The sequence below is a fragment of the Mercenaria mercenaria genome, chromosome 4 (assembly GCF_021730395.1).
Source record: "Mercenaria mercenaria strain notata chromosome 4, MADL_Memer_1, whole genome shotgun sequence".
In the NCBI taxonomy this organism is placed as follows: Eukaryota; Metazoa; Mollusca; class Bivalvia; order Venerida; family Veneridae; genus Mercenaria; species Mercenaria mercenaria.
Window position 1 is genome coordinate 31093013 of NC_069364.1, and position 27008 is coordinate 31120020.

At 35.0% G+C, this 27008-nt stretch overlaps 2 protein-coding genes across 3 annotated transcripts; one reads left to right on the top strand and one right to left on the bottom strand.

The window, feature by feature from the left end:
- The first annotated feature begins 29 nt into the window (after positions 1-29).
- LOC123551380 (microsomal glutathione S-transferase 3-like) lies at positions 30-13256 on the top strand. 2 transcript variants are annotated; one of them, XM_053540869.1, is made up of 6 exons: positions 30-221; positions 5036-5103; positions 7858-7915; positions 10181-10253; positions 10409-10522; positions 11815-13256. In XM_053540869.1, the coding sequence occupies exons 1-5, from the start codon at positions 96-98 to the stop codon at positions 10513-10515; spliced, it is 432 nt and encodes a 143-aa protein (XP_053396844.1). In that variant the 5' UTR covers positions 30-95; the 3' UTR covers positions 10516-10522; positions 11815-13256. The 2 variants fall into 2 exon arrangements, with proteins under 2 accessions (XP_053396844.1, XP_053396843.1); XM_053540868.1 differs by lacking the exon at positions 30-221 and adding an exon at positions 278-463.
- A 4595-nt stretch (positions 13257-17851) lies between these two features.
- LOC123551376 (uncharacterized) lies at positions 17852-26038 on the bottom strand. The gene is made up of 2 exons (XM_045340262.2): positions 25877-26038; positions 17852-19499 (listed from the first exon to the last, which is right to left on the bottom strand). Exon 2 carries the CDS (start codon positions 19416-19418, stop codon positions 18093-18095), a length of 1326 nt encoding a protein of 441 aa, XP_045196197.2. The 5' UTR covers positions 19419-19499; positions 25877-26038; the 3' UTR covers positions 17852-18092.
- Positions 26039-27008: the final 970 nt, after the last annotated feature.

Here is a 27008-nt window from a genome sequence, read left to right on the forward strand (position 1 = left end):
GGTTAAAACTTGCCCAAACAAGAGGAGATAAAAGGAAACCAGTCCCGGTGTGTCAGTAAACAATTGAAAATTGACTTTCCGTACCGAAAGTGAGAATGGATATGAGAGTGACAATATCGGGCGATTATGGTTATGTCATTTTAGTTTTTTGTTCCTCTTGGTTTCTGTTAAACTGGCTTGAGTCTAGGACATTCCAGGCAAGGAGAAAATATGAAATTCCTGTAAGTGAATATACACTTTTTACCTCGCTTATTTCATCTGGGACCAATTATATGTCCTAGATTATTACCTGTAATACAGTAGGAGTCAGAGGCGTCCCAGTTCTGTTTTAAAGATGGCCGGATTTGCAGTTGAGGTTTCGCCTGATTATGGCTATGTGATCTTGGTCTTCATTGCATCAATTTTTCTGCTCCAGTGGTTGGGCATTCGTGTTGGTATGGCACGCAAGAAGTATGAAGTGAAGGTAAGGTTCAAGTAAACACCGTTGAGACCACCCCTCAGGTAAATTTTCATTTTGGAAATCATACCTGACAGACCCGTAATATTCATAACTTATATATACAGAATTGTTCAGAAAGGGTAGAAAATAATTTCTGTAAAGGTTACCTTGTTAGGTAGTCCTAAAGAGGGTGTCAGACGTTTCACCCCCAAGACTGTTCCTCCCAAGATTGGGGGTGAAAAGTCTAGGGTTTGTAAAATTGGGGGTGAAAAGTCTTGGGAGGAAATGTCTTGGGGGTGAAATGTCTAGGGGAGGAAAAGTCTTGGGGGTGAAACGTCTGGAATTCTCCTAATATAAGACCTGACATAACTCATATCACTTTATAAGTTCATTTTAATGGATATTTTACATTTTTTATTTTCCATGTCGAAAAAGGCTTTGATAGTAAAAATGTAAAATGTCAGAATATTGAATGTTGAATGTCAAATGACAACTTTTTCACGTCTGATTGTTTGGACTACCTTGTTAGGTAACCTGTATTTGTCTTACAACACATGTTCTTCGACTGTCTACATTCTATTTTGTAGAATATATCAAACTTCTTTTTCAAACATATTTTTTCTCTAAATTTGTTTCTGTTGTGTGTCTAATATATTTACCTAGGTACTCCGGGAAATAAAAACTGATTAACTGATATATTTTTGGAAATATTGCAGTGTTTGGTCATTTTGACAGCTCTACTTTCACTTTCATATTGCAACTTTTGTATTTTTTCAAAAATTTCCTTTGTTTATAACACTTTCAACTCCCGGAGTACACAATAATAAAAAAAAGTACTGACAAAATACTTTTGAAAAAGAAACTTGATATCTTAGAACTACAAAATAGAACATGAACTGTCGAAGTACATGTACATGTATGTGATATAGGACAAAATGTGCTGTTCAATAAAATATAACCTGTCTTGAACGTTTCTTCTACTTATTATGAATAGTTTGGTATATTCTGTATGATAAATCAAGGTATATGTAGCGTAAAAAACTAAAACAAAAATTCACACGAGCGGTGGTTTCAAAAGACTTGACACGAACCGTAAGTATTGGCAGAAAACTTAGGTGGACTGAGCAGTATATTATATGATTATCAATATATGCTTACTTGACCTGGTAAACTGATTTGGAGTTGTTACTTTTATGTAAAGTGCACACACACAAAGACACAAGGTCAGTCCTCAACCTCTCTCTGCCCTAGACAAGCTTATATACTGTTGCTGAGTGTCGCTGATTTTTAATTTCTGACATTTACCATCACAATATTGAACAAACTGTATGCGTTGGATCAGTTTGACTACTCAGTGCCCCTGCCTAGTCAAACTTTTTAAAGCATACAGTTTGTTTTATATTGTGACGGTCAAATGTCAGAAATTAAAAAGCAGCCACACAGCGACAGTTTGCTTGTCTATGCCCCTGCCATATGTCAGCAAATATTAAAACACGGATAGCACTGTTAGCACTCATAGCAGGTCTTGATAATCAGATATGTTTTGTTACAAATTCAACATTTTCCATTTACTATCGATGCATGAAGAAGTAAAGGCAGCTTTGTTCCAGTGGTTCAACACATTTAATATCCTTGTCAAAGGAATATGAGAAATGATCAGAGTAGTCAAATTTACAGAGTATGGACACAGATGATATCATAAATGGTTTATAACAGAAAGAATCACCTCAGAATTTAAATTTCCTGGTTGCATAGAGGTCTACAGTGCTGGTTTATATGCCCAACTTTTTTGCCAAGGCCGTAGGTTTGCTTCCCATTACGGGCAATCTTTTTGTTTTCAAATGTAATTTTTTCTTTTTAGCTCACCTGTCACAAAGTGAGCTTTTATAATCTTGTATTGGCAATTTGGCATAATATCTCGGTCACTTTTACAAACTGGCCAGATCCAATCATGGGTTCCAGAGTTATGGCTCTTTAAAGGGCCAAAATTTGCTAATTTGATTTGTGGACACGATAGTCACATTTTGCAATCTATTTTAATCAAACTTGCACACAACTTGTATTGGCATAATATCTTGGTTCCTTTCCAAAACTGGCAAGATCCCATCATGGGTTCCAGAGTTATGGCTCTTTAAAGGGCCAAAATTGCTATTTGGGCTTTTGCATCCATGTAGACACTTCATTTATGGTTTAATTTGATACAAACTTGCAAAATATCATTATCAACAATATATTTTGGATTCCATGATGATACCGTCAGATCCAATCATGGGGCCTCCGTGGCCGAGTGGTTAAGGTCGCTGACTTCAAATCACTTGCCCCTCATCGATGTGGGTTCAAGCCTCACTCGGGGCATCGAATGCTTCATGTGAGGAAGCCATCCAGCTGGCTTACGGAAGGTTGGTGGTTCTACCCAAGTGCCCTCTTGTGATGAAATAATGCACGGAGGGGCACCTGCCACCTGGGGTCTTCTTCGACCATCAAAAGCTGGAAAGTCACCATATGACCTATAATTGTGTCGGTGAGACGTGAAACAAAAAAAAAAAGTTCCAATCATAGTGTCCGGAGTTACAGCCCCTGATTGACCCCTGTAAGAGCCGACATTTGTTAATTTTAACCTTGTGAACACAATAGAATTGACATTTTACTTTCCATTTTAACCACACTTATACACAACTTAAGTCACAATAAGATCTCGGTTCCTTTCAAAAACGATGGGTTCTAAAGTTAGTGTCCCTGAAAGGGTCAAAATTTTGTATTTTGACCCTTTCAGCCATATATTATAGAGATTTCATTTATGGTTTGATTTGATACAAACTTGCACAGAATGTTAATCTTGATCTTAAGTGAGTGAATTACTAAAATAAGAGATAAAACAACAAAAAGTGAAAACTGAATATTATGCCAATATGGTAAAACAATTGCTAAAAGGGCCTAAGAAGCTAAGTAGCTTAGCATCCAGAAGAGGATGTTCCGGCCTCAACGACTAAGTAAGGATGTTTATTTTGATGATTCCTAGGCCATGTTCAAAACTGGGTCATGTGTGGTCAAAAACTAGGTCACCTGGTCAAATCAAAGGAAAAGCTTGTTAACACAGTAGAGGCCATATTTATGACCATATCTTTATGAAACTTGGTCAGAATGTTTATCTTGATGATTCCTATGCCAGGTTCAAACTGGGTCATATGGGTTCAAAAACTAGGTCACCTGGTCAAATCAAAGGAAAAGTTTGTTAACATTCTTAAGGCCACATTTGTGACTGTATCTTCATGAAACTTGGTCAGAATGTTTATCTTGATGATTCCTATGTCAAGCTCAAAACTTGGTCATGAGTGGTCAAAAACAAGGCCACCCCGTCAAATCAAAATAAATGATGTTCACACACTTTAGGCCTCATTTGTGACCATATCTTCATGAAACTTGGTCAGAATGTTTATCTTGATGATTCCTATGCCAGGTTCAAAACTGGGTCATGTTTGGTCAAAAACTAGGTCACCTGCTCAAATCAGAGGAAAAACTTGTTAACATTCTTGAGGCCATATTTATGACCGTATCTTCATGAATCTTGGTCAGAATGTTTATCTTGATGATTCTTAGTTAAAATTCGAAACTGGGTCATGTGGGATCAAAAACTAGGTCACAACTTAAATCAAAGGAAAAGCTTGTTTACACTTTAGAGGCCACATTTAAGACCCCATCTTCATCAAGCTTGGTAAGAATGTAAGAATTTTTATTTTGATGATTCCTAGGCCATGTTCGAAACTGGGTCATGTGGGGTCAAAAACTAGGTCACCTTTCAAATGAAAGGAAAAGCTTGTTAACACTGTAATAGCCATATTTATGACCCTATCTTCATGAAATTTGGTCAGAATGTTTATATTGATGACTCCAAGGCCAAGTTTAACAGATGGGCGATATAGCGTCATCATGACCCTCTTGTTAATGGCATAATCTCAAAATTAGATAGCTCACAAGTACCTATGTAGACACACATTCGAAAATGCAAAAGGGCACCATCATACCAGTTTTCACTAACCTGTGCAAAAAGGAGAAGAACCAATAAATTATACTGATGGCTGTTGTTGACTGCATGGCCTACCATAATTATGCACTATGCAGGAGTACGATTTATCTGTCCCCAATCTAAGAAGAAGAAAAAAAAGACCCAATAAACGCTACCAAAATCGTTTTTCAGAAGCATGTTGTTAGCTTAATGTAAATATAAGAAATGAAACTATTTTTTTCGGTGTTCATGCGAAATGAATGACAGAATAGGATTGGCAAATTAAACATGAATCGGCTAAACATGAATCGCTAGCGCGATTCATGGATTGGCCAATCCTATTCTGTCGTTCATTTCGCATAAACTCCGAAAAAAGAATTTTCATTTCTTAAATAAACACCACAAAAACTGCATTAACATGAATAGGGTAATGGAAACCTAGATAATGTAAATGTGTCAGTTTATAGCAAACACAATGAAACTCTAATGAAACATATGATCAGGGTTCAAACTCTATGTCAAAATTTCTGTTGGTAAATTTTCACAATCAGTTTTGTGTTTTCCGGCTTGTGAAGATTTCTTTTGTTTTTCAGTATCCAAAGATGTACGTAGAGCCATATTCTCATGTTTTCAACTGTATACAGAGAGCTCACCAGAACACGTAAGTTCACATAGAAACTTTGAAGATTATAACTCAGGTGTTCAAAGGTACTATGATGAGTTCATGTGTTCAGCTGTATACAACATGTACAGCGAGCTCACCAGAACACGTAAGTTCACATAGAAACTTCGAAGATTATAATGTAGGTGTTCAAAGGTACTATGATGAGTTCATGTGTTCAGCTGTATACAACATGTACAGCAAGCTCACCAGAACACGTAAGTTCACATAGAAACTTTGAAGATTATAATGTAGGTGTTCAAAGGTACTATGATGAGTTCATGTGTTCAGCTGTATACAACATGTACAGTGAGCTCACCAGAACACGTAAGTTCACATAGAAACTTTGAAGATTATAATGTAGGTGTTCAAAGGTACTATGATGAGTTCATGTGTTCAGCTGTATACAACCTGTACAGCGAGCTCACCAGAACACGTAAGTTCACATAGAAACTTTGAAGATTATAATGTAGGTGTTCAAAGGTACTATGATGAGTTCATGTGTTCAGCTGTATACAACATGTACAGCGAGCTCACCAGAACATGTAAGTTCACATAGAAACTTTGAAGATTATAATGTAGGTGTTCAAAGGTACTATGATGAGTTCATGTGTTCAGCTGTATACAACATGTACAGAAAACCCACCAGAACACGTAAGTTCACATAAAGGCTTTGAAGATTATAACTCAGATGTTCAAAGGTACTATGATGAGTTCATGTGTTCAGCTGTATACAACATGTACAGAAAACCCACCAGAACACTAACTTCACATGATGGCTTAAAACATCAAAATGCATCATCCATGCATTCAGATATAACTTGTTGAGTTCAAATGTTGAGCTATTTGCAGAGAGCTAGCACAGTCAAGAACACATTGGTTTTGATGAAGGCCTTATACCTCATAGAATATCAAAACACAGGTGTTTGGAATAGGTTTAAGGTGAGTTCAAGTGATAAGCTGTATACAAGTAGCTCATCAGAACACCTAAATTCACATGAAGGCTTTAAACTTCTAAATTATCAAAATGCATGTGTTCAGGAGTAGCTTAAAGGGGAAGGACTGCCAAAAAGGAAGCTGACTTTTCATGTGTTAAGCTGTATACGGAGAGCGCACAGGAACAGGTTCATTTACATGAAGGCCTTGTATCTCATAGAATTTGATCAAAATGCATACTGCAAGGTGAATTGATCTGTTCAGTGTGTACATGGAGCACACTCACATGAAATCTTTTATACATGGAGCACACTCACATGAAATCTTTTATACATGGAGCACACTCACATGAAATCTTTTATACATGGAGCACACTCACATGAAATCTTCACATGGAGCACACTCACATGAAATCTTTTATACATAGAGCACACTCACATGAAATCTTTTATACATGGAGCACACTCACATGAAATCTTCACATGGAGCACACTCACATGAAATCTTTTATACATAGAGCACACTCACATGAAATCTTTTATACTATCAAAATGCATGTGATCAGCAGAAGCCTTATTGGCATTTACATGTGTTCAGCTGTATACAGAGAACATACCAGAACAAGATAAATACATGAATGCTTAAGATAAAAATAATGTGTTCAGGGGAAGCCTGGTGTATCAGTGTGTACAGCTGTATACAGAGAGCTTATCAGAACACATACTTTCACATTCCGGCTTATTATGTCATATTAAATGTATTTTGTTCAGAATTCATGTGTTCAGTTGTATATAGTGAGTTCATCGGAACACGAAATTTCGCATGAAGGTGAGGCAGGTGTTCAGGAGTAACGTGATGTGTTAATGCATTCAGTTCTTTACATAACATTGTACATATCACACAAAATTCATATAAAATGATCTTTTTCAATAAGGCACAATAACAATGTTAAGTTTGTTTCTGTTATCATTTTCTTCTCTAATATCATTTTGTACTGGTTTGCAAATTCTAGACATTTCAATGTATTTTTGAATTTTTTATGACATTTCAGAAATAGGTTGCAGTTTGAAAAGCGGTAAATTTATATGCAGGGTTTTTTCTCGGGAATTTGGGGACATAGCCCATGCCTCCCGAATTGGGAAAAACATCAACAATTTGAGTGTAATTGGGAATAATATCTGAAATATGATATATCTAATTTTTGCTTATAATATGTTTGTGTATGCTAAACATGCAGTTTAAATAGCATTACCATTAACATTTCAATTACAAATGTGTTTATATTCAGTATTTATTGTTTCAGAGATATTTAATGATTTTAGATCCTGGCATTGGGAATTTTATCCCCTAAATTGGGAAAATAAGATACTATTTTGGATTGGGAATATAGCCCATAAACGGCTATAAAAATGACCAAAAAAATTCCCTGATATGATGTCATTGTTTGATTTTGTTGAATGTTTGAAATGTTATCAGCAGCATATTTTTCAATGCATAAGCTAAATTTCAAGGAAGTACTTTCAGTAATTTATGAGATAGTGGCAAAGTAACAAATTGCAGGTTGATTGTTTTGTTCAGTATAGTTTAATCGTAAATTACATTTTACAAGTTTAATCGTAAATTACATTTTACATCTTTAATCATTACAGGTAATTACATTTTACAACTTTTATGGTTACAAGTTCAATCGTTAATTATATTTTACAACTTTAATAGTTAATTGAATTTTACAAATTTATTTGTTAATTACATTTTAAACGTTTAATCGTAGATGATATTTTCATTTTTGTAAGTTTAATTGTCCGATATATTTTACAGGTTAGAAAGTTATCCTATGTTTCTAGTGCTCCTGCTACTTGGTGGTATACTGTACCCAGTAAGTATGAGAGAGTAAATTTTATATTTGCTCTTTAAAGTTATTAAATACACATTGATTAAAGAGAAAGCTCTGAAAACTAACTCTGATAGAAGCTTCACAGACTTTAGCAGTACTGGTGCCACAATTTGTTGGCTTTAGACCACCAGTGTCTGGTTATCTGGGTAAACAGTCTGATGATGATGGTGATGATGATGATTATTATTGTTATATCATTATTATACCAGATTTATATAGCACCCTTCTCATGACAAACACGTTCAAAAGCGCTTTACATAATAGCAAATGCAGCCACACAGGGTGCAAAAATCATCCTCAGCTAGTACAGACACGGAGGGATCTGACCAAAGGGACAGAGTGAAATAAGCCCCCAGAACAGATAGAGAGAAATCCTTCTTATTGAAATTATTTTGAAATTATTAGTTTGGCAAAAACGTTCTATTGAGATCAGTGACTGATATTTTTTTGAGATTATTAGTTTGGTCAGAATGCCATGTTGAAATCTATATCTGAAATTATTTTGAAATTATTAGTTTGGCAAAAACATTCTGTTGAGATCAGTGACTGATATTTTTTTGAGATTATTAGTTTGGTTAGAATGCCATGTTGAAATCTATATCTGAAATTATTTTGAAATTATTAGTTTGTCAAGAAAGTCCTTTCGAAATCTATGACTGATATTATTTTGAGATTATTTGTTTAACAACAGTGTCTTGTTGAGATCTCTATCTACAGATTATTTGTTTGGCAAGAATTTCCTGTTAAATTATTTCAACGTTATTTGTTTTTGCAAAAATGTCCTATTGAGATCTATGGCTAAGATTATTTCCTGAACCAGATTTATTTGTTTGGCAAAAATTATCTATTGAGATCTATGGCTGAACTTATTTCCAGATTATTTGTTTGGCAAAAATGTCCTATTGAGATCTACGGCTGAAATTATTTCCAAATGATTTGTTTGGCAAAAATGTCCTTTTGAAATCTATGGCTGGAATTATTTCCAGATTATTTGTTTGGCAAACATGTCCTATTGTGATATATGGCTGAAATTATTTCCAAATTATTTGTTTGGCAAAATGCTCTTTGAGATCTATGGCTGGAATTATTTCCAAATTGTTTGTTTGGCAAAAATGCTCTTTGAGATCTATGGCTGGAATTATTTCCAAATTATTTGTTTGGCAAAAATGCCCTTTGAGATCTGTGGTTGGAATTATTTCCAGATTATTTGTTTGGCTAGAATATCCTATCGAGATCTATAGCAGAAATTATTTCCAGATTGTTTGTTTGGTTAGAATTATTTCCAGATTATTTGTTTGGCAAAAATGTCCTATTGAGATCTATGGCTGGAATTATTTCCAAATTATTTGTTTGGCAAAAATGTCCTATTGTGATCCATGGCTGAAATTATTTCCTGGACCAGATTATTTGTTTTTGCAAATATTTCCTATTGAGAACTATGGCTGAAATTATTTCAAGATTGTTTGTTTGACAAAAATGTCCTATTGAAATCTATGGCTGAAATTATTTCCAAATTATTTGTTTGGCAAAAATGTCCTATTGTGATCCATGGCTGAAATTATTTCCTGGACCAGATTATTTGTTTTGCAAAAATTCCCTATTGAGATCTATGGCTGAAATTAATTCCTAGACCAGATTTTTTGTTTGGCAAAAATGTCCTTTTGAGATCTCTGGCTGAACTTATATCCAGATTATTTGTTTAGCAAAAATTTCCAATTGAAATCTATGGCTGGAATTATTTCAAAATTATTTGTTTGGCAAAAATGTCCTATTGTGATATGTGGCTGAAATTATTTCCAGATTACTTGTTTGGAAAGAATGTCCTATTTGGAGAGATCTAGGGCTGGAATTATTTCCAAAATATTTGTTTGGCAAAAATGTCCTATTGTGATCTATGGCTGGAATTATTTCCAAATTATTTGTTTGGCAAGAATGTCCTATTAAGATCTATGGCTGGAATTTTTTTCCAAATTATTTGTTTGGTAAAAATGTCCTATTGAGATCTATGGCTGGAATTATTTCCAAAATATTTGTTTGGCAAAAATGTCCTATTGTGATCTATGGCTGAAATTATTTCCAGATTATTTGTTTGGCAAGAATGTCCTATTGAGATCTATGGCTGAAATTATTTCCAGACTATTTGTTTGGCAAGAATGTCCTGTTGAGATCTATGGCTGAAATTATTTCCAGACTATTTGTTTGGCAAGAATGTCCTGTTGAGATCTATGAGTATCATCTTTATTTCAGAAATTGAGTGCAATTAGTGGAGTTTTATGGATAGCTTCCAGGGTTGTCTATGCAATGGGATACTATACTGGTGGTAAGTTTGATGTATTTTTTTGAAATTGTGTTTTAGGATGAATACCGTATTTTCAGTTTATTTATGTTCAGTCCAGTAACAAATATAGAAGAACTCGACATTGCTTGTGAAGATCGTTTAACGTCTGCAATAAATTATATATATTTCTTTATCAGATCCGGAGAGGAGAAGATTTGGAGCTTTTGGCTATATTGGACTTCTTACAATGCTTGTAATCAATGTGGTGTTTGCTCTCAAACTGCTTGGAATTATCGCTGCATAAGAAACACGTAAGTTCAAAGGGAGTGTTATCCATATGGGTCCACTTCTCATGCCATGTCTTTTCCCGGGAAACAGACTTTAGAATGTGATGTAGGTTTCAAACCTGGCCTGAGGAGTACAACTTATGTAAGAAAGCTTTCCTGCCTGCTTAAGGAAGATCACCAATTCTAACCAGGTTTCCAGAACAGAGTTTTAGTCTTTACATAGTCGAAAATATGTATAAAAGGACATAAAAGTTTATGCAACATGCATTGCAAAAAGTAGTCGACTTTGAGTCATTAAACATTAGAGGACTGTTTTATAGCATGCAAATTTGTGCACCATGCATTCTTTTTGGGATGTTCCTCAGCCAGACAAAAGTTATGGTCCTTGATTTAGTTGAAAATAGACATAAAGTGCTTTTAAGTTTATGTTACATATGTTTTAAAAAAATATTTCTTCCAAGACAGGAAGTGGGGCAGCAGTGTCCTATGGACACACATCTTGTTTTATATAGTTAACCTGCCTGCTAAGCTAAGTAGGGAGAGTGCAGATCTACGGATTGTGGTATTATGAGTTCGATCCTTGGTTGAGGCTAATGATCATCGTGACAATTTGATAAAAGACTTTATGTCTGAAATCATTTTGTCCTGGCAATTACTTGCATGGATAGGTTTGTACTGGTACAGAATCCAGGAACATTTGTTAGGTTAACTGCCTGCTATTACATATCTGAAATACTGTTGAAAAATTGCATAAAACTCAAAACAATCAAACAAATTAAAACATTTTTTGACAACATTTGGGATGGAAACTGCCTAAAAAAGGAACGGATCAGAGAGTTGAGAAAACACGGACAATAATTATCCACTTGTCTCTACCAGTATTCACTAGACCCATGTGGTTCTGGGACGATCTTAGTATGAAAAGAATTGGAACCACTGCCTTACCCTTGCATAATCGTAAGAGGCGACTTATAGGGTCTTAACACTTGGTTTTGCTGTAACTCTATGATTCCAGCAGTTATGCAAATTTTGATTCCATACCCCATGTTTTTATTTCGATGTAAATGAGAACTGAGACCAAAATTTGTTGTCCTGTTTGGTGCCATATAACCTATACTGTGTTGGTGCGCCGTAAGACCTAAATAAATAAATAAATTGTTTTACAATAATTATTCTTAGAAGACAGTGGAGTTTTGGGAAAAGGGCAGTTTATTAAGATTTTACTAGACAGAAAAAAATTAGATCCAGTATGTATATACAAATACCCTAATAAGTGTTATTTATTTTTAAAGTTGGTATTTTTTTTTAAATTTCAGATTGAGGAAAGAGATTTATCATGGTCTGAAGAATTCTGCTCAGTATACCAGAAGATTATATGTTAACTAATGTTAAATGTATACAAAGAGAAAATATGAGTGTCCTGGCTCAAAGTCACTGTTTACAAATAATGTTTGATTGAATTGTCATTATGCCTCTCACCGCACAGACCTATTGATTTACTCCTGTCTGTGTGTATGTGTCTGTCAGTCTGCAAAATATTCAAAATGTTTTGATTTAATACTCTGTTAACTCTCACAAATTTTCCAATAATCTGAGCTTGTGCATAAGTTTGATTTATTTACATTCATTACTGCCAGTTACCCATTTATACCAGTCAGTCTGAAAAATGTAAATGATTTATCTTTCCCCGAAGATAAGATGTATAAGTAGTTTCCAATTTGAAAAATTTCCAAATATATTTTGTGCGCCACATGTAGAGTAAACTTACACAGAGTCATACATATGAGCCATGAGAAAACCAACATAGTGGCTTTGCAACCAGCATGGATCAAGACCAGCCTGCGCATCCGCGCATTCTGGTCAGGATCCATGCTGTTCGCCTTCAAAGCCTATTGGAATTAGAGAAACTGTTAGGGAACAGCATGGAATTAGACTCCAATATGTGGCCCTTGGTTTCATAACCTAGCTTGTGTTTTACACTTGAGCTCCATGACAATTGCATCACTACTCGTGTTAAAAGCCAGTGCACTTATATTTTCTTTTAATTTTTAACACTTTTATTTCTTTTAGAGTTTGTATTGTATTTTTTGCTTGTATGATATTAGCCATTTCAATGATAGTACATGTATTTTTATGCTCCCTGAGTGAATGAGTGAGTTGGGTTTTACAGCGAATTGACACAGAAATATGCTCCCTGAAAAGAAGCATATAGCTGGTGCTCTGTCTGTCTGTCCGTCCGTCCGTCCATCAATTCTTGTCCAAAGTATTTCTCAGCAACCACTGATTGTAATTTAGCCAATCTAACTATCAGGAGGAGATATGCACATTGTCTTCGTGTTGCAGTGGGATGATTTTTTTACTGTGTTATTGCCCTTTGATTATTCAAAATTACTTTAGTACCATTTCTTGCCATTCCTGAGGAAGCACTTGATTGAATTTATCAAAACTTCATAGGAAGCTTTACTTTTAAGAGATGCGCATATTGTCTTCCCGTCTTATGTTTGATTTGGATGATTTTCATTGAGGTATCACCCTTTGATTATTCAGCATTAGTAAACTATATGTGCCCAGTTTAAATTCCACTTTTGTTCTTTTTATATGCACTTTTCATATTTCAGGGAGCATCCATCGGTTTGTTATGTACAGTAACTGTAATATACACAGTTTTAATTAAATTCCATTATACATGTAGGCCTATTTAGCCGAAATCCCAGTAGTAGTTTAAATATTGTTGGGTAAATAAAAAATATAAAGATTGCTTTCATTTTGTTTTCTATTTATTACAGGTCTGCATGATCTCTGAAATGTGGAATGGACTTTATTAGTCCCCTACTGGTTGAAAACCAGTTTCGGGGACTATAGGAATGCGCTTTTCCGTCCGTCCGTCATTCCGTCCGTCCGCAATTTCGTGTCCGGTCCATAACTTTGTCATTCATTAAGGGATTTTAATATTACTTGGCACAAATGTTCACCATGATGATAACTGTTAAAATGGGGGCTTACAAAAAAGATACTGACTGATAAATGGCAAACAGTGCAGATCATGGGTTGCATACACACAAAAGAATTTGAATAGCCATGGAGCAGGGCTTTAAATACATTGCCTTAACCCTATATCTGTTACTGTCAAATTGTATATAGATACTTGTTATTTCTCATTTCTTCATATAAAATTGTATAATTACCATCATGGAAATACAAAAGATAACAGTTATTTTGTGGTGTGTCTTTAAGGTAACTTAACAATAGCCACTACTTACCTTGACATTTTATAGGAAAAAATACAAGTATATATGACTCTCAAAATATACTAAGCATTTAGAATTGAAGCTCAAATAAGGGCTGGCACTATTAGTGACAAACGCCCCCGAAGTGTGCCCAAATATGCTACAGCTGTCTGCGCAAAATATGCCAGAATAGTTTAGGTATGACTCATTTTGCGGCCAGATTAAACAAGTTCAAATTGGAGCTAGGGGTGTGTGGTGCGGGGGGGGGGGGGGGGGGGGAGGTGCTGGGTCTTGCACCTGACACGTCGTCTCATTAAGATAAACATTTATGCTAAGTAATTTCAAAACCACTTGATGAACTGCCAAGTTACGAACCGGACACGAAACAGACCCTACTAACGTTTGACTTTTAAGTGTGAAATTGACCTTGTAGCTAGGGGTCTGAGTATTACATACGAAACGTCGTCTCATTAAGGTTAATGTTATGTCAAACTATTTCAAAATTCCTTCATGGATGACAGAGTTACAGCCCGGGCAAGAATTTACAAAATTACGGTCGGACGGACCGACGGACAAAGCGATTTTGATATGCCCACCTTCGAGGCATAAAAATCAAAGAACATACTGTAGTGTATATCATTATACCTCACATAAATCTAAAATGTCCAATGCAAATTTCCCATTAGTTTAACTTGAATAATATATCATATTCCCCAGTGATTTTATATCACATGCGCAAAATCGTTATTTTCAATTTCTGCGCAGGTGATATGATCCATAATTTCATATCACGTGCGCAACAGCGTTATTTTGTTTTTCTGCGCATGTGATATTATTTTTTCATATCGCCCGTTGAGAGATTGATACTTTCACATTGATTAAAAGAGTGAGTCGATAAATTTTTCGGACGAGGCGCTTATATAATTATAGTTTAGGACTAAATTACCCTTTTCTGCTGCTCTTGCATGTGCAAACTCGGCCGTATTTTTAGCCCACCATCATCAGATAGTGGGCTATTCAAATCACTCTGCGTCCGTGGTCCGTCGTCCTTCCGTCAGTCCTTCCGTCCGTTAACAATTTCTCGTTATCGCATCTCCTTAGAAACTACTAGGGGGATTTTGACCAAACTTTGTCAGAATGATGTATTGGTACCCTAGTTGTGTCCCCCTGAAAATCAGACTGGTTCAACAATTTTTTAGTAAGTTATGGCCCTTTGTTTATTTCTATAAATTACATAGATTTATATAGGGAAACACTTTGAAAATCTTCTTGTCCAAAACCACAGAGCCTAGGGCTTTGATATTTGGTATGAAGCATCATCTAGTGGTCCTTTACCAAGATGTTTCAAATTATTTCCCTGGGGTCTAATATGGCCCCGCCCCGGGGGTCACATGGTTTATATAGACTTATATAGGGAAAAACTTTGAAAAACCTCTTATCCAAAACAACAGGGCCTAGGGCTTTGATATTTTGTATGTGACATCATCTAGTGGTCTTCTACTAAGATTGTTCAAATTATCCCCCTAGGGTCAAATATGGCCCCGCCCCGTGGGTCACATAGTTTACATAGACTTATATAGGCAAAAACTTTGAAAATCATCTTGTCCAAACCACAAAGCCTAGGGCTTTGATATTTGTAATGTAGCATCATCTAGTGGTTCTCTACCAAGTTTGTTAAAATTATCCCCCTAGGGTCAAATATGGCCCCGCCCTGGGGGTCACATGGTTCATATAGACTTATATAGGGAAAAGCTTTTAAAATCTTCTTGTCAATAACCTACAAAATTCAAATTTAGACCACATGTATGGTTTTGAGTGGCAAGATGATCCTTGACATGAGTTGACCTTGATTTTGACCTAGTGACCTACTTTCACATTTCTGTAGCTACAGCCTTCAAATTTTGACCACATGCATAGTTCTGTGCACTGAAAAAAACTTTGACCTTGACATTGACCTAGTGACCTACTTCCACATTTTTGAAGGTACAGGCTTCAAATTTGGACCACATGCATAGTTTCGTGTTCCGAAATGAAATTTGATCTTGATTTTGACCTAGTGACCTACTTTCACATTTCTCAAGCTACAGCCTTCATATTTGGACCACATGCATGGTTTTGTGTACCGAAACAAACTTTGACCTTTACATTGACCTAGTGACCTACTTTCACATTTTTGAAGGTACAGGCTTCAAATTTGGACCACATGCATAGTTCTGCGTTCCGAAATAAAATTTGAACTTGATTTTGACCTAGTGACCTACTTTCAGATTTTTCAAGCTACAGCCTTCAATTTTGGACCACTTGCATAGTTTTGTGTACCGAAATGAACTTTTACCATAAGATTGACCTAGTGACCTACTTTCACATTTTTGTAGCTACAGGCTTCAAATTTAGACCACATGCATAAGATTTGTGTACTGAAACAAACTTTGACCTTGACATTGACCTAGCGACCTACTTTCACATTTTTGAAGGTACAGGCTTCAAATTTGGACCACATGCATAGATTTATGTTCTGAAGTGAAATTTGACCTTGACATTGACCTAGTGACCTACTTCCACATTTCTCAAGCTACAGCCTTCAAATTTGGACCACTTGCATAGTTTTGTGTACCAAAATAAACTTTGACCTTAAGATTGACCTAGTGACCTACTTTCAAATTTCTCAAACTACAGCCTTCAAACTTGATGCACATGCATAGTTTTGTGTACAAAGAACTTTGTCCTTGAAATTGATCTAGTGACCTACTTTCACATTTCTCAAGCTACAGCTTTTGAATTTAGACCACATGCACAGTGTTGTGTACGGAAATGAAATTTGACTTTGAGCTAGTCAATAAGTCTTGAAATTTGGAACACTCAAAAATGGCACATTGGTGGGCGCCAAGATCACTCTGTGATCTCTTGTCTTTTTTATGCTACGTGCAAAATATTTCGAAAACAATTTTTCATCAAATATTGAATCGAAATTACCACAATAAGTTTGGAAATGATCTAACTAAGAAAATGAGTGCTCACATTTATATGTTTCGTTTAGAAAAAAGAAAGTTATCGCCGTTTTTTCGAACGCTACTGATTGACACAATGTTGAAATATTAGAATAAATATAGGGGTCAGCTATATGTAAACGTCTCGATTAAATCTATCAAAAAAGTCCTATTACATGGCAAAGTCAGCACGCACAAATTATGAGTGCTAACAAGTAAAGACTTTAATTCTGTCTTATTTTGGTTAGTAATTACTTTTAATGTTAAATAAATTATTATGTTGATTTTCAAGTAAATGCTTTGACCCTTATAATCTTTCGGTATAATAAAATAAATATTGCATTCCTGAGAGGGTGATATGAAAAATGTTCACCCCTCGAAATATGAATATAGACCTCGGCTGGCGCCTCAGTCAATATTCATATATCTCGCGGTGAACATTTTTCATATCACCCTCTCAGGAATGCAATATTTATATATTACTAAGAAGTTATTTGCTGAAACATCGTTAAAAGATGGAAGCATTGATGACAAGGCTAATAGTGAATATTGCAGACTTGATTTGATTGAAACCGCATTAGCTGTAGTGTGTTTATTTTGTATAGTCAGCAGTGTACATGTATCTAGATAATTTGCAACCATGCTTTGCACGGAATGTCACGGATCAGAGGGATAGACTGGCTATATTCATCACTACAACCCGGCAAACTGTATGAAATCTAAAGTGGTAGTATATTCATGGCATGTGGACGTGGCATCGTCAAGCATAATGTTTGGCTTTACACTAGATGGCGCTGAATTACGCCTTCGAGAGAGAGAGAGAGAGAGAGAGAGAGAGAGAGAGAGGTATGATCGAAGCTTTTCGCCCGATCCGCTCCATGGTCCTATATTAGTATACAATATCATTTTCATGCCAGATATTATGCTTTTTCAAAATTTTGCAAAGAAAAATGTATGTGGATGATTTGGGTAAAATGAAAGTGAAAGAAGCTACCTACGCAATATCAGCATATTATCACGCGCTTCCGTCACGTGCTAATATTACATGTATAATTACATTATGATAAACCCCATGTCAATAGTATTCCTGATGTCCTTGTAAGACAAGGATAATCTCGCAAGAAGTGAAAGGCTGGAAATGCCAATTTAGAGATATTATATATTGTTATTTTTACATAGAAAACAAAAACAGAGACACGCATTACCACCGATACAAGTTACATGTACATGATTATTGTCTTGTAAACAAACGGTTTCAATTCACACAGAAACCACTTTGATTATAGGTAAATAACGTACTCTCGTAAGAACCAAGAGGCCTTACGCTATTTTCAATAAATTTGCCATTGTTTAGATATTCACTCCGTCTTTCACCCCTCGCTAATCGTCAATTCTTGCTGATTTCAATTCTGAAATGATCTCCGACGATGGGCTTCGAGACCTCTCCCTCTTTGATCCAGTTTGAGGAAGATTTATACTTGTCTCATCCAAACGTGTACAAAGAGACTTGATGCTAAGTGGTCGAAGAGCACACATGACCGTCTTGGTGTTTAGAAATTCGTCAGGGGAGATTCTGTACAAGTTTTCCCAGCTATCACGTGGGGGTGTCCATGTTGCAGACGACAGGTCAAATTCAGGTGCAGGACTTCCAAATCCACTTGCCAAGTCGAGCGCCGTTTTCGAACAAAACTCAATGAGGAATATATTTATTTTTTCAGCCGGGCATTTTCCACAGCCTCTATGTATAAAGGCTTTTTTTTTAAACAATCTACTAAAATACTTCTCCAACTCTTTGCGGTTATCATCGAACGACCTACAATTTGCAAACTTGCTGTTCACGGCCTTGTACACAATGTTGTTCACAAAAAACGCAATGACGAGCTTACTATTTTCTCTAGAATTTGTGTTATCGACACAACAGCCCGACAATGGTGATTCGTACAGACACGAATACATTAATTCTTGAAATGATACTCTCTGGTTTCTATTCCTAATTGCTTCAATCGCTAGTAGTTTCACGTCTCTGACAGTTTGGTACAATTCCATTTGAGCTTCGATTACATCTTTCGCTTTTGGCTCGTTGGTCTTTGAATTAGGACGTCTAAACACTTCCGTGTAACCAATTACAGTTATTTTGCATTTTATTCCGGCTCTATTGTTATAGTCAGCAACCTCCTCAGAACAGGAATAAGGGCAATTGGAAATGTCAGCACAGGGAATATAGTAGGAGTATAAATAAACCCTACAGTTAGCGTTATCACCATTTTCCTTGTGAAAATTGTTTATAAGCCTTTCTATTATACCTTCATGTACCAGCATATATTCTCCATGCCATTCGTGTTCTTTGTACTTTTCTTCATCTTTCCAAATGCTTCTTTTCCAAATTTCTTCGCTTTCTTTGTTCAAAATCACGGCACTTGTGCTACACTCAATCAATTTTCCGGCAATATCTGGTCCATTTGTCGGACAACCGTTTAAAAGTCTTTTAGATAGCTCCTTGGGCTTATCAAGCGCAGCATCTGGAAGCAATGCCGCAACTAGATATTGTCCTTTATCAGACGTTTTGTATTTATTCTCTATAATTCTGAAGATTTTTTCTCCCCAGTCTTGCATTTGACTTAGAATAGCAATTTTGTCATTTTCTGAACAGAAAACAATGTTGAAAAAAGCGAAAACCGCTAGAAATTTTAGGTAGGAGTGAATCATGTTTTATTCCGCAGACTTGATGGAAGTGAAGCACGAAATCAAGGTTGAAAGTCTACCTTCTGTGGTGAGGTATTTCATCAACTGAAGAAGAAAAAAAAAACACTGATAAGACGGAACTATCCTTAACTGTGTGAACTATAGATGTTCAAGAATAAAATCATAATATAAAATCTTATGTTTATGGACTGGAGGGTTTGCTCTCACATATGAAACAAACACATGTTAATACCTTTATTACCTAAATTTTATTCTCAACACGTTGTAAGTAATGCATAAAGACATTACGTCATAACGTTAATTACGTTTTACATTTTCACATTGTAGTGTTCGTATTTCTTATATTAAGCCTTTCCGTTGTGAATTTACGGTTATTTATAATATCATATTCATCCGTGTTTAAATATAAATTATGTCATTCTAAGGTAATTATCATATATTTTCGCGTCGCTTTCATTTTCGCAAATTTCCAGCAGAAAAGGACTATCAAAATTTATATATAGCTTTTAATGCAATGATTTACTTCATAATCTATGTCTGCTAAAAAGAACAAACACGAGAACGAATGCAGTATTGAAACGTATAATAATAGATGAAACATTAATTATCTAGAAGGTCGAAAATATCTTTGCTAATCTGCTATAAAATGAAAAGTGTAAGAAACTGAAACTTGAAATAGTTGTACACGCTAGTTAAGAAATATATAGTACTATAAAAACTGTATGCCCTCTGAGAACTTGATTAGCAAAGGTGTTTCAGCACATGCATAATGCTTAAAACACTGTATGAACTAGAAGTGTATTATTACAAAAAGATGTTATCTACCTTTATATTGCATCACAATTGTAAAAGAAATTAAGTTTCAATATTTATAATTTTTTTCCGGTATTTGGTCGAATATTGCCAATGTGCACATTTATTTCCAATTCTAATATGCTTGTCTCTGTTAAAACACTCTTACGCTAGAATGACGTCACGTTAACGTGCGGTGACGTAAAAGTTTTTGTTGCGAGCAAGGAAGAGCGCTTCTATATTTTATCTACGGATTTGAAGAACGTTTGTAACGTGTATGTATGATAAAAACAAATAGAAGAAGGAACAAGACAATATGTGTCACAATTTATCGGATACTATTAATATAACAAAATGCCCAACTTGCTACGAACCTGTAAATATATTTGTTAGCAATTAGAACATGACATTTTGTATTGCATGCAAAATCCGTGCACAAATTTGAAATAGTCTGTCTCTGAGATCATCCATGTGTGTCTAGTCAATTAGTCAGAATTTGACGCGGATGGTATTTTATAAGTTTTTTTCATAATTATTCTGTGAAACTTTAATTTATTCAGCTCTTTAATTTGACACTTAAATATACATTGCCATATAAAAAGTATTGATACAGATTTATCTTTACATTATCACAAGAAATGCGTATCATAATATAACCTGATTTTGGCAAACGCCAAGAAGACACAACGGAATGTGCTAAAAACTGCGCAGACACCATCGAGAAGATATAAAAACCTTCAGTTTTCTTGACAATGAAAGTAATGAGTACAACTAACTTAGAGGTTGGTAGTTCGAGGCCTCTGTTTTGATTGACATGGCATCGATTTGAATAAACATTATATAGTTTAAGGGGACGCATACTTTGAAATTAGAAAAAAGTGGGTGGGGTACGATAAAATTTACCTGCAAAAAAGTACAAGGTTTTGGTACATGAAATGGATACTGTTTCAACTGTTATAAGTACACAAAGGATTGCTCACCAAAATAAAAATGAGAAAACTGAAACAAGAAAGTTATTGTTGAATTACATAAGACTTATTGTGTACATTCAAAGTCAACAATTAATACTTTTTTGTGCGAAAATGATAGTGCTTCACCTTGTCCAAACATTTATCAATCTCCTACAGATTCTGATTTAAAGAAAAAATGTGAAATAAGTTCACTGTCTTGCTTTTCATTTTGCATATGTAAGCTAAAGCACATTATTTAGTTTGTTTACAAAGTAGTGCATAAGAAAAGATACGGTGGTCAAGGAATGCCACATTCCAAAACTATAAGAGTATATTCCCCTTAATACATTAAACATTTATCGTTACAGAAGTCGAGTGGCTTACAATAAGGGCCTAGAAATGTTGCCATTATTAATTTTCAACTTGGTATTCATGAACTATAATGCACTTAAATATCAAAACACATTCAACAAACTTTTGAAAATGTATTGTCTTAAAAATCCCTAAAATAAGGTATGAAATTTGGTTGAGAGGTCCAATCAATGTGTATATCACTATATGTGCAAAAGTAATATTCTAATCTTGTTCACAAAACTTACTGATACACAGCAGGAATGTCAATGATCAAAACTGGACGAATATACAGTTATCCTCACTTTAATGTCATTTATAATTTGTCCTTGAATTCTCCACCATACTTTTCATAATTCTGTTTGCACGGGTTGCACGAGAATGCTGTCATTCACGTAAAAACGGGGTCAGATAAGTTGTAAATGCAATATCATCTAAACGTAATTAATGGATTATGCAGCTCAAGATAAACTTTATATCATAACGTAATGAACAAGTATAATGTCGTAACAACAATTTTACTTACACTGATGTAAGTAGCAGTCGGTTTATAAGTGACTTTATTGATTCATTTTGTGTTTTGTTATTGTTGTCAAAAAGTATAACGGAAGTGCCTCACAACTGAAGCGGAAACCAGTTTGATGCGCAAAGTAGTCCACTGTAAGTAATATTTTTTGATAAATGTCCACAGAAATTAATAATTTTCTAATATTAAAGACGAATATCTGAATAGGATTCATTATTTGATGAGAAATTATAATCATCGACATGCTTTTTTAAAAATCATATACGTGCTGACACCTAAGTTGTCTCCCGTTGTTTATTAGAGTTACCTTTCGTCCGGCGCAGTAATACTTTTGCAGTGAATCGCCGAGAAGTCGTGGGAAAATTAAAAATCATGTAAATAAACTAAAATTAACCACCTTTTCAAGATGAATTTCAAGTAATCGACATTATGCATTTAACCCGCCTGACCTGTGTAGCATCTTAGATATCTGTTCTAAGGTATTCATTGTGTAGAATGTCATGTTATGCCCTTGCAATGCTAATCCCACTCTGATTTTTTGTTTACATTTTTTATCAATGAGAAATATGGCGTCCATCCCGAGCTGAAATGACGTGGCGTTAAATTTTTACATGTTTAAGCAAACCTGGTGTGTTAGAAAGAAAATGTCATCCCTTCAACATTATTTGTAACACTGTTATTGTAAAAAACCTGTTTTTTCCTTATACAAAAGCTTAATATTTTGTGTTGAATGTACTTTCACAAAGACCTCTGTTTTCCTATTACATTCATGGTACCACATCCCTATCTACAAAGTACTGAATAATATGAACTAAGGCAAAGCCTCTAAGCGAGCTCAAAGAAATCGGATTTATCTAAAAATAGTATGCATCATTTATTTGTCACAAAGAAACTATTCACTAATCACAAGAATTCAGGAGAACGTATTCACTTGAAAAAGTCTACATTTAGTGTCACCATGCCTATAACAGTGAATATCATACGTTGCAAAATTTATGGGAAGCCGGTGTCACGGTGACGTCATTACCGCGTTCCCGTTTCTTTCTGCTGATTAATGACATTTTTTCCGTTTTCTGGCCAATGCTTGATCTTTTAAATGCAAATAAAATTTTTTCAAACAACTGGAAATCATTCTTTCATTATTGTTGAGTGATGAATAATTTTTAGCAATTAAATGAAGTTCTGTATTCACTCCGGAAAGAAGTACTTCCTGTGAGCACCAGTCCGCTAGGGTGCGCTTTTTTAAAACTTCCGACGAAACTTTTCAAATCCATCACCAAGTGTGAAAGTATACTTGCGTTACCGTAAAGCTCGATTCTCGAGCAGGCCCTTCGGGCCTGCTCTTCGAGCTCGCTATTACAGGTGTCCATCAGTATTATATCAGTTTAGGAATATGTGTTTTTATCTTCCCACCATCAATTTCTTGAATATGCACCCCTTCCTCATTTCTGTATGAACTGTGAATGTAGCAATATGCGTCCCCTTAATGTCGTTTTGTTCTTCGCACCTGATTCACGTGAGGAAGTTGTCATATACTTGTGGATGTCAATACAAGTATAGAATCAAGGATACCTTGTACAGAGCAAAATATCTAATAATATTTAAAGGCATAAAAATGTCAACTGTTAATTCGATATGAGTTAACGACATTCAGCAAAATTAGAACATTTTTCAGACTACAAGAAATGTACTTTAAAAAGTTTCCCACTAATTACCACTACCTAAAAACTGCCTTTAAATATGTTTAAACTCTCAATCTTATTTCAGACACGCTCGGAATGCATTACAATAATTTAACTGTGTTATTTTCAAAAATACAACTTCATTACTTATGTTCCATGTTAATTGTACAGAAAATCGTCACAATTTTCATTAGCAGATTATTAATTAACTTGGAGGAAATTTGTGTATATAGTTTGTATTTTTCTGCAATTATATAATTCTCAATATTTTTCTTTGTAAAATAAAATGTCCTGTTTCATGAAGCATTCTCCACTCTGACGGAAAACTATTTTTCTGACGTAAGCGACCGGAAAAATGCAGTAGAATCATAAGAAGTCCGTGCATGACATTTAAGGTGAACGCGTGATTGACTTCGTAAATATTGTATCATTTGTTTCAAAAAAGTACGTTTTAAGTGAAAAAATCCGACCAGTTTTACATATCTTGAAAATTGATCTTAGCATGACTTTACTGTAAAGTTTTAACATTCAGTTCTGAATATGTCTTGGTATTTGTCTGAAAGTAATTACGGGCATACTCCTCCGTCAGATGTACAAATGTATTCAAAGTAAAATTGTAGAAAGTAATGAACGTTAATATTTCTAAATTGTTAAAACGTTACGCTTGTCTGTTGAAAAGTAAATGATTTCAGCCTTATAATGTCAGGTAAATTGCTCACTACACCTTCCAAAACGATAAATGTTTAATAAATTGAATGACTTTTCTAGGCCCTTTTTAAACATTTTATCCAACACAAGTCGTTGTAAATTTTGGCTACATCCGTAACGGAAAAAGTAAATTTCTTGCACCTTTTTTCCCTTTAATAAGAGCATTAAAATCTATAACGGGTCCGCACGCCTTAGCATACATGTATATTAAGCCTCCCATGTCTCAGATAGCAATCTATTTAATCATGCTTTGATGAAACATGATAAAATGGAAATTTCCTTGTTCATTTCGTAATTTAGAGGTTTAAAGCTTTCCTATATGCAACAAACTGCCTTTATTTCTTAGTAGGTCTTAAGTATTTGGTTACATTTGTATAGACTGTCTATTTGAGAAGAAAGAAAAACGTCTGCAATAATGCGCCATGTCTTATTCAAACAAGTCCGCTTACACGAACTTTAATTTTGTCACAATAGTTTGGACTTTGTGCTCGTATTTTATATTTGAGCCGTGCCATGAGAAAACCAACATAGTGGGTTTGCGACCAGCATGGATCCAGACCAGCCTGCGCATCCGCGCAGTCTGGTCAGGCTCCATGCTGTTCGCTTTTAAAGCCTATTGGAATTGGAGAAACTGTTAGCGAACAGCATGGATCCTGACCAGACTGCGCGGATGCGCAGGCTGGTCTGGATCCATGCTGGTCGCAAACCCACTATGTTGGTTTTCCCATGGCACGGCTCATTTATTCTGTGCTTTCGGCGAAATACTGAGAAATATCTTAAAAATATATTTAATAATTTCACAGTGAACTTTTCACTGTACCCCAGTTGGGTTTCACAGTGAATTTTTTCTCTGTACTCTAGCGTGACCCATTGCGATAATAACAGTAGTTTTAAGTCTACAAATCAAATTTATATACTTTATTTTATCTTCTGCCTCGCTATGCGCGGGGCATTGGCAGAAACGAAAATAGTATCATTTAGTATGGCAACACAGTGTAAGGGTTCGTTCTGCCAGTCTTTTTAGCGCTAAATGTGAAGATGTTTTGGATATATTTGTGTACAGCCCAGCAAAAACTATCATTGAACTAATTTACAAAACAGTATATTGCCGGATAGTTAATTAAAAAAGAACACTTATTTTCCCATTAAGCAGCTTTAGCAAAATATACAATTTGTTTTTCGAAATGGCAAACAAATTCTTTCCTCGCTTCTTACTCTTGAGAAATATCATCGATGAAATAAAATTACATCTTACACTAAAGCCAGGACCGTAGGAAGCATTCTCAGATTGAGGGGTGGGGAGCACATATTATGTCAAAAAATTGCTAACAAGATTACCATTATTGGCATGCATTTTCAGTAGATTGCTACAAAGACTAGTAAGTTTTTTTATACGTTTACATCTAGTCATTTTGTATTTTTAAAATCTATAACTAGTAAATGTAAGCTTACCGTATAATATAGTATAATTATTATCACCTCAGGCTTCCCAAAACAACAAATAAAAGCGAAAACTTTATGAAAAATCGTATGAACAAATAAATTAAAAACATCCGCATATTGATATCCGCATGCTAACGTAATCGGATGCAACACAAGTGCATTGATTTATCAGTAGTGGCTTTGGGGGACTAATGTTTACTTATTCTCCATGAATAACTTGTTGTATTTTTCATCATTTACAATTATTCTGTGTAACTTGGAAATCTCTCACTAATCCTTTTTGTAAATTATTTCAAATGATCTTTAAGAACATTGTATACCGAATGATGCTCACTTCACCGTATTAGGTTACAAACAGGTAAATAGTTTTCCCTATATATTCTATATAAAACTGACATTTTTAAAGAGCTACCAAACATAGCTAGACCCATTTCAGAGAACAAATCCTTACCTCATTTTAAAGAGTTATGATAAAACTGATAATGTCAAAAAATACATCCAAAATGAAATTTAAACAGAAACTAGCTTTAATTTAGACCTCTGATGCCATGCCAAGTGAAAAATTAGTGTTCAAATACCTGGCAGCCATTAAGCGACTAGACCAGATGGCTCCCACGCTGGTTCCTTTAGTTTAGTTAGGCCTGTAAAAAACTGTTTTTCTGTAATAGTCTCAATTTCATTTGTATATTACCAGTAACATATCTGCATGAAAAATACCAAGTTTCAGCTTGATTAAATCAGTTTTCAAGGTTTTATGGTATTTTCAGTAACGCGGGTCCCTGCGCCAATTTTCCTTCGAAATTGATGTCGCGACATAATTTTTAACCAGTTCTTCTAGCCAGAGCTGGTTTTTTGCCCTATTTCATAAATTTTCACTATAATTTGCTAACACTTTGAAATATACCAAATGTCCCCTCTGAAAGGTATAAATGGGCAAAATTTATAGTGTAAATGTGCATTTGTTTAAAAAAATACACCCAAAACATTGAAAATGTGATTTTTTTTTGTTTTTTATCAATTTTTTTCACATTAAGATTGAAATATCTTTCATTTTTGAACACTACAAAGATGACATTTCAGGTTTTTTTCAGGGAGCAAAACATGCAATCAGTCAGCTAATAAGGCAAGCCAAGATAAGTTC

Excerpts from the sequence above, each read along its gene's own strand:
- LOC123551380 (XM_053540868.1), top strand. The coding sequence starts at position 335 with ATGGCCGGATTTGCAGTTGAGGTTTCGCCTGATTATGGCTATGTGATC. Across the intron at positions 464-5,035 it reads GCAAGAAGTATGAAGTGAAG|TATCCAAAGATGTACGTAGA; the intron begins GTAAGGTTCAAG and ends TTTGTTTTTCAG. Across the intron at positions 5,104-7,857 it reads CAGAGAGCTCACCAGAACAC|GTTAGAAAGTTATCCTATGT; the intron begins GTAAGTTCACAT and ends TATATTTTACAG.
- LOC123551376 (XM_045340262.2), bottom strand. The coding sequence starts at position 19,418 with ATGATTCACTCCTACCTAAAATTTCTAGCGGTTTTCGCTTTTTTCAAC.